The following is an 8,272-nucleotide window of genomic DNA, read 5'->3' on the forward strand; positions in this document are numbered from 1 at the left end:
AAGGAGAACACACCCCCCACCCTCAAACCCCACAACTAAGACCCAGTCCCATTAACCAGAACCAAACAGGAATGACATGACTGGGTACAATAAATTTCTTTCCAAACTGTTTCTTCCAAACAAAAGTACTCCATTTTACTAAATACTTAGATATTTTAAGGAAACTTCCATAGGCTTTGCTCTCTGTCCCTTTGCTGTAAGATGCAGGGTAGACCACAAAACAGTTAAGAAAAAGGTACTAATAAAAATAATTTTCTCTGTGCACTGCTATACAAGTTTAAATATTAAAAAAAAATAAAATGCTTTGTATATACACAAGCATATGCAGTCACAAAAGAAACTGTGCTCTCGAGATGTCTACAGCAAATTTTGTTCTGCTAGTAATACAGTATTATTCACCATTATTTTCCATTATTTAAGCCTTTCATAGCTGCACTCTTTCATGACATACAAGAAATACCAACATTGCTCAAAAATATAAAACATTAAGTTTATGATCAACATGATCCGTTCTGCCTAGTTCTTTATTCTGCACTTTTTTGCAAGTAGAGAACAGGCAAAGAACACGTGCAAGTTGCCCCTGCCTGAGGGGGAGCACAGCATACCCCTCCAGAAGCTAGAGGTACAGGAAGAACTAACAGTACGTGCATGTAAAAATTTATTCCAGTCTCTCCATTCATTTGGACAATATTTAAAGCATCCTTTTTCACCAGTGGTATTTAGATTAAACAGCACCTTTAGAAGCTTTAAAGAATCTGGAGATACAGGAGTTTCTTTCAATCTCTAGAAATGAACACATAGGATGAGAAACATAACTCCATTTGGGTACAGACTCTTCGCTGCACAGCCGACCCTTCTGAGACTCAAAACTCTTCCCTGACGAGTACAGTTCACTGCTGCTCATACACAGGAAGGAAAGGGAGCAAGGTAGTAACTCTTCACGGCTTATCTGTATCACTACGGAATACAAAGTAAAAGTTCTATCATTCTGGTTCCAATTTCTGAAGATACTGTTCCTGCTTTCTTCTGCTGCAAACTGATGTATGTCATTAAGTTCTGATGAGCAACGTTGTTTTACCGACTTAGGTTGAGGTACAAAGACAAATTTGTTCTTATAATCACTTTTTGTTCTCACTCTCAGCCTACTCAGTGCTTTGCATGAAGATGGCGAAAAGCTAGTGAAAAGTGCATATTTTGACTTAAAAACCAGTATAAAATTATACAGAACGCACATGGCAGCAACCAGTAACCTGCGTCTTTAAGAATATTATTTATTTGTTGTTGTAAACAACCTTATTTTTAAACAAATTAAAAATACATTGAAAAGTCTCTCTCTATATATACACAGTACATGTTGAAACTTCACTTCATTGCAATGCCATGGTTTAAGCAGAAGATCCAAAACTCAGCTGCAATACAACGCTCTTCGGCAGTACGGCACACCATGCTGCAAAGACCTGGTCCTTTCAGGAATACTTCATTTGTTATTTATCACCTGAACCGTTTTTCGGCCGTAGTGGTAATAGCTGTACGCAGATGTTACCGTTGTGAAAGCCGTGATACACCTTTGGGGAAAACAGTTCCTGTAAGTTGCTTGAATCTAAGTACAATAATAAAAAGTGTTATTTTTAAGCATCTTCCCTATGTTTCACTACACAGTCAAGGACTATGTCCTACAGAAAATCAGTTTATAGTTTATACACTGAAATTCAGTGCTAAATGGTAGATTAGATAAACAAAGGAACTGCCAGCCAGCACTAAGTAGCATACTTCAGTGTAATTGCACACTAGGCCAAATATACCATATTAGCACTTGTTTTAGAGAAGGGAAGACAAAAGATCTGTTTCACTATTTCTACCCTGTATTGTTTTTACCAGCTTGAGAACTGAATGATGTGAGAAAGTAGCCCTTTGTAATATGAACGGCGAGCATTCAAAACATACAAACCATACAAGACTTGAACTTAGTGTTTTACCAAGTTCCAAAGCTAAAGCACAAGTTTTAGCTTCAGCCTCTTTTGTCCCCTTCCCAGACACCGGGTAATAACCATAACATTAACAAATAAATAAATAAAATTTCTAAATTAGCAGTGCTCCTCTGTGTCAAAGGTTGACACCATCCAGGTGTGAGCCACCGCTACAGCCCTGCCCCTCCATCACCGCTGCCCTCCCTGGACACACTGCCAGGCTCATCCAGGTAATTTTTGAGCATTTACAGAGGAGCCTGGCAAGTTACGCCCAGAGTTTCTCTATTACTCATGACATCGTAACTCTCTCATGGTCCCAGACAAGCAGCAAGGTAAGCGGCTTTCACAGATGCAATTCTAGATCTGGCTTTCCAACTGGATGGAAAACCCCACTGACTGTTAAGATCAAGGTTCCTAGTTCCTTAAAAGCTTTGGGTTTTGGTTTGTGGGTGCTTTTTTTTTTTTTTTTTTTTTTAAATAAAACACAAGTAACATTGGATTTTCCATTGCTTTAAACTAAGTTACTAAGTAATTCTGCTATCTGCCGTTCAGCCTCTTTGTTCTGAACTCTTACCTAACTGCTTGGGAGAAGTAACTGCACTTGTTCACCTGCTGTCAGCTACAATTCAGACTCAGATACAGTTCAGATCTGCAGTGATAGCAGTGAAAGGAACAGCCATTACATAAGGAGGTACACTCCTCTATGTCTGTTTTCATTTGATCCCTCCCCTTCCTTCCTATAGTCTAGCAGGAATCATCGATCTCTTCAGGTGCTTTTCAAAGTGGCTTCAGAAACCTAGATTTCAAGACAGCAGATACAGTACAAAGCAAAAGTAAGAAAACACTTCCTGTCTCATTTTTTACTGATATCAAGGTTGCTTTTCCAAGGACCCTTACAGCATATAAGCATATTACACCAATAAAGAAAGAGCCCACAGAGCGTTTCTCCTTTCTTTTCTGTTAAACTGAATTTACGTTTTACCTGTGTACATCATATCTATTCTGAAGACTTGTTTCTCAGCTATTATTCCCAGATCTTAACTAGTTTCATTTGACTACTTTTTGCTTGTATAGTAAATTATGTACCAATAAATATCTAGGTCCTGTGTCAGTTAAGAATAAACATGCAAAAATTCCGGCATATGGGTCTACTACATCATCTGGGCACAGTTTTTTGTTCCACACAATTAGATTAATCTCAATTACCAGTTTCTTTAGGAGTACATTGTATTATCTGAAAAAAAAGTGAAGACATAAGTTACCATAATGTCTGCAGATATATGCTGTCCACATAATTGAAAACAGGAGCTGCTAAAGAAGCTGCCACCAATACTAGCTGAACCGCTGTGTTCATCTGATAAAAAGCAAAATAGGAAATGTGACCAAAATGAAGACGTTTACTATACAAGGAATACCGATATACACTTTTATTACTGGTTTACGTATTAGTCTGTATACAGAAAACCTGTTTAGAAACCTCCTTTAACGAACCATCTTACTCAAATTAGCATGTGCTCTGACAGTATTATTGAAATCAGGATGCAAGTTGCCTCCAAATTAGCTGGCACTATTTTGGAACTGCACTCAGCACTAGGAGTAAACAGCACCCTCCCTCCAAACTACACACCACCCCAAGTACTGAGGAGTTATTTTTTGTGACAAGTTACTTACCTTGCTAATGAATGTTGGTTTTAATTGGGCAGTAGCATAACAGGGGTTAAAATACCTACTGAGTGTTCTCTGTTGAGGGAAAAAAGGAGGAAAAAAAAAAAGACAATTCTAGTATATTCAATTTGATACACCTCTTCACATGATACAGAAAAGTCAATTGTCGCACTAAAGAATTATACTGCTACTGCTCATGTATGATATATTACACATCATACACAGGAAAAAAAGTTATCAGTAAGTGACTCATCTTTATGAAACCTATTTTATGAAATCCTGTTCTGCTTACAAATCTATCTGGCAAAAGGGCAAGCACGGCATTACATCTTAGGCTATGCACCCAAGTTTTGAGCAACCATCTCATCAAGATTAAAAACTCTTGGTTAGAACTTTTTTAAAGCCTCATTAATTATTTTATACTTGTAAAAATACAGAAGATTTAATCAAAATAAAATGATTACACATTCATACAATTTTGTTTAATGCTATACACTTACCGGTGGAGAAAGAGTTTTGTATCGCACATAAAAAACAGCAGCAATAAGCGCTACATCCCTCAGAATAATCATGGAAGTAAGTGAAACTGAAAAACCAAGCCAACAGGATCTACTGAAAAATCACATCCACGATTAAAACCAAAACAAAACCAAAAGAGCACAAAATACGAAGCAAGACGAAATAACCACCCTCAAATTGTTCTGAACAAGTTTTATGTGTGACTGAAGACTTTTAATCGGACTCCTGAAAGGGTGTAATCTGAAGTCTTAAAACAATCCAGTCTACAAGAAAATTTTTGATATAGCTACTAACTATTATTGCTTCAAAGAAAATACATTTGAAAATGGCAGTATATGCTAGTTGGTTTTGTATATGTCAGCACATGCTTTCTGTAAGGTCTACTATAGGGGGTGTTTTTTAAGTATTTAATAGGAGCAAAGAGAAAAGTGCAGCCAACAAAACAAGAGTTCCAAGCCATACAAAGTTTTCCTTCCAGAAACACAAGAAATATTACCACACATAAAATTAGCTTCTTTACCTTATATAGCACACTCAATTGATGTTTTCTCACCTGGGATAAGATTTGCACAAGTTAGGCTCACATAGAGCACACTGATGAGAATTTTATCAGCGAGAGGATCAAGAGCACTTCCCAAAGCTGATTTCTGATTAGCCCAGTTTCGTGCAATAAATCCATCCAGCTAGGAAAAACAAAGTTCAATTTTTCTCTGTTAGAAAACTAAGAATAAAACCAGCTTACACATAGTACTGTTACAGAGATATTTCATGAACGACATCACATAATACAGCTAGTTTAGCTAAGATGAAGTACAATACCCATTAGTTGCTATTTGTAATCATGTTTTTTTCACATTGGTGAAAGATTCTGGAAGCCTCTGAACATATTCGAATCTCATTATTTACACACACACACAAAATGAAAAGATAACCGATGGTGGAAAATTCACACAATTCTTGTCATGATAGGTGTAGCAGGTACACCTGCACATGGTAACAGACCACTAGATGCATAAGCGCTGACTGGAAATCCTGACAGCCCCTTTGCTCCCCCAGCAGTAAGTCCCCTTCAGGCATCTGCGAGCTCCCTTTGCAGTGTCGCAAAGGATGTATATAGCCTTTCTAGAAAACAATGCATGTAATAACTGATTTGCTTTGTTAATTTCCATTCTACACTGGAGTCTGAATTTGAATGCATGTCAATGGGACCACCGCAACCCACGCTATCCCCAAAGTATTTCCAAACTGATGTAAACATACCAAATCCGTTACGCCAGCCAAAACAAAGACACCTAGTGCAACACTGAAATTTTCTTCAACAATCAAATAGCCTAAAACTGGCGCCAAACCCATTCTTGCCATTGACAGTATATTTGGGATCGTCCAGGGATTTTCATACTGTAAAGCAAGAAAGCATAAACTTCAGGCCAAGAAGGCAAACGCCCGCTTAGCACGTAACACAATTAATCAAGACAAACACACACTTTAAGCTGAACTGGCCAGAAAGCCATCTAGATTCTTGGAAGCAACCTGCCGCTTGCGCAAGACGCCCGGACACGGCCTCTAACTATTAAATATTAACTCAGCCTTCAGAAGGAAAACACGTCGCCACCGAGGCCCGAAAAGTCCTTGTGGGGCTGTTAAATTTGGGCGTGACACCGGTCTGCAGCGGGCAGCGCGATGCGCCTCGGCCCGCCAGCGGCAGGGGCCCCCCCGTCAGCTTCCCGGGCCGCCGCCGCCGCCGCCGCCCCGCGGCTCACGTACCAGCTCAGCGTAGCGCTCCGCCACACGCCGCTCCCGGGGGGGGCCCCGCGGCGCGGCCCCGCCGCTGAGGAGGCGCCAGGCCGCGGGCGCGCGCAACAGCCGTTGGTGCAGGGCGGGCGCGGCGCGCGGCCCCGCCACAGCCCCCGCGCCCGCCGCCAAGCAGAAGATGCCGCCGTTACCATGGCGGCGGCTGCCCGCCCCTCCGCCGCGCCCCTTCGCTGCAGCTCCCGGTCGGCTGGCCAGAGGCCTTGAGCCGCCGCCCGGCCGCCTCCGCTCCGCGCCGCGGAGGAGCCCCCAGAACCCCCTGCCCAGCCAAGCGGCGGCCAGCATGGTGCGGGGTGGCGCCTGCCCGCGGCCCCTAGGCGCGCTGCGGCTCTGCCCGCCGCGGCGAGCGGCCTCCCGCCGCCCACGCCATCCGCCGCCCCGAGAGACTGGCGGGGGCTCGGCGACAGGGTACGAGCCGCGGGGTGTGCGTGTGCGGCGATGGTGGGGGACGCACGACTTTTTGCGGCGCTTTACGGCAGTCCCTTTCCTGGTCAGGCCGTGCGTTTTACGGCAGGCTGCCACCCGCGGCGGGCGCGGCCGCTGAATGGAAGCGGGAACCGCAGCTGTGAGGAGAAATAAGGGGAAAAACGCTTTTCCGCTGTTTCCCGGCCTACCTGTCGGCCGAAGTGCTCCCCCGGGGACCCCCGGACGCGGCGTCCATGGCGGCGTGGCGGGCGGCTGCCCGGGATCACTCCGCTCCTCACGGCGGGGCGGCTTCGTGGGGCCGCGCTTCTTCCTGCATCTATTCTCTTAGAAGCCCTTTACGGAGGAAGGTGAAGGTTTGCTTTACCTTAAGAGGCTTCCCAGAAGACCTAAGTAGTCTCTTGTTCCTAGTACTTGCTCTTCACCCTCTCTTGCTCACGTTTACTTTAGCTCAAGGAGAAAGGAGAGTTTACTTTTCCAGATGCAATCATTTATTTGCTTGCGAGGCTTGCTCAATCAGCTTTACACACAGGAGTCAGTAACTGGCAAAATAAAGGGAGACTCTTAAAAAAACCACCTAAAACCAGACTCAAGACCCTAAACAATTGGATGTAGGGTATTTAATTCGACCTCTTCCAGAGCTATCTGGAAGAATCGAGAAAGAGGACCTTTTAAATCATTAATTCCTCTACCACATCAATTTTAGTTGCCGTTTATTTTTTTTTAAAACACGGAGAGGGTGCAGCATGAGCAGGTTCAGAGGTGATCAAAAGCAGGATGAGTGGCTGATACACCACTGGGTTGTGCTGCCACTCAGAGGGACCCTGACAGGCAGGAAAAAGAGGCTGACAGGAACCTGGGCTAATGTTAGCTAGAGGCCGTTCTGCTACAGCAGGGGGGCAGATCCCTTCACCCCTTGGCCAGGCTGTGGTTCTGAGCACAGACCTCACAGGCAGGGGAGAGGAGTGGGACCCCCACTTCTGAAATTCCAGTTCTATCCTCTCCCTTAAGCCCTGGCTCTAAGGTGCAAGTCGTTTTCTTCTACTTAATTTTTTTTTCTAAGCGGTTGGCAAAGGTTAAAATCAATGTCTAGCACCTACTTCCCATTACCTGATAGAGTAGGTTGCCACCTCATGTAGGATTAACTCCCACTTTGAGAGGTGGTGTGGCTTCCTCTGCTGCCCCAATGTTAGCACCTGGGGACAGATGGCAACTACTATCTGCCCACACATCAAAAAAAGCCCTTAACCCCAGTTACCACCACAAGCAGACAAAAGCAGGAAGGAGCAGGCTGCTTGCTACTTAAGTGTTCCTATGCAGAGAGTTATAACTTCTTAGTTTTCTCTTAAGCATTTCATCTGTCAAACTAGTTTTCAACTTCAAGTATGTTAAAACTAGATTCACACTGAGGCAGCATGGAGCAGTTTAACACATACTTTTCAAGCTGTAAAGCTCGTAATTTCATACAAAACTGCTGTGGAAGGAGGCTGTAGATCAGATCCTTAAGTCACTCAGGGAAAAAAAGGAGAAATAACAAAGCTTATTTTGTCTTACAATTCTGTAGACATAAGAGGAAAACAGAAGTATCAGCAATGCATTCTTGAATTTTTAAAAAATTTTGGGGAGGGTTCTGTTTGTTTTTTAATACTTACACTGAAAGCTTCTTATCTGCCATTTTATTGCACTAGACCATGATTCTGATTTCAAAAGGCATTTCACATTCAACACTACTCTTGCAGATCACACATTCTTGTGTCGGGAACAGTTACACCAAAGCATACATGTTACACCGAAACATACATTATGTATCTTGTAATGGCCATTAACGCCCACATTCACTGGTACTGCATAATGTTCTTGAACAAATCACAGATTTCTCACAGATAAAG

General features: G+C 43.1%; 1 protein-coding gene across 4 annotated transcripts; it reads right to left on the reverse strand.

Annotated features, from left to right (window-relative positions):
* Positions 1-356: 356 nt before the first annotated feature.
* CRLS1 (cardiolipin synthase 1) lies at positions 357-6,407 on the reverse strand. Of its 4 annotated transcripts, XR_012635134.1 has the most exons (8): positions 5,916-6,407; positions 5,412-5,549; positions 4,705-4,834; positions 4,133-4,218; positions 3,639-3,707; positions 3,230-3,321; positions 2,542-2,763; positions 357-1,565 (listed from the first exon to the last, which is right to left on the reverse strand). XR_012635134.1 is itself a non-coding variant. In XM_074926262.1 (7 exons), exons 1-7 carry the CDS (start codon positions 6,243-6,245, stop codon positions 1,478-1,480), a joined length of 933 nt encoding a protein of 310 aa, XP_074782363.1. In that variant the 5' UTR covers positions 6,246-6,407; the 3' UTR covers positions 357-1,477. The 4 variants fall into 4 exon arrangements, 3 of the variants coding, with proteins under 3 accessions (XP_074782363.1, XP_074782492.1, XP_074782565.1); XM_074926262.1 differs by lacking the exon at positions 2,542-2,763; XM_074926391.1 differs by lacking the exon at positions 2,542-2,763 and having other exon boundaries at positions 357-1,600.
* Positions 6,408-8,272: the final 1,865 nt, after the last annotated feature.

The sequence above is a fragment of the Athene noctua genome, chromosome 1 (genome assembly GCF_965140245.1).
Source record: "Athene noctua chromosome 1, bAthNoc1.hap1.1, whole genome shotgun sequence".
NCBI classification, from domain to species: Eukaryota; Metazoa; Chordata; class Aves; order Strigiformes; family Strigidae; genus Athene; species Athene noctua.

Bases quoted from the DNA above. Each gene is read 5' to 3' on its own strand.
- CRLS1 (XM_074926262.1), bottom strand. From the start codon at position 6,245: ATGCTGGCCGCCGCTTGGCTGGGCAGGGGGTTCTGGGGGCTCCTCCGC. The intron at 4,835-5,411 runs GTATGTTTACAT...TGTTTTTCCTAG, and splicing joins TGGCTGGCGTAACGGATTTG to CTGGATGGATTTATTGCACG. The intron at 4,219-4,704 runs GTGAGAAAACAT...TTGGTTTTTCAG, and splicing joins TTGTGCAAATCTTATCCCAG to TTTCACTTACTTCCATGATT.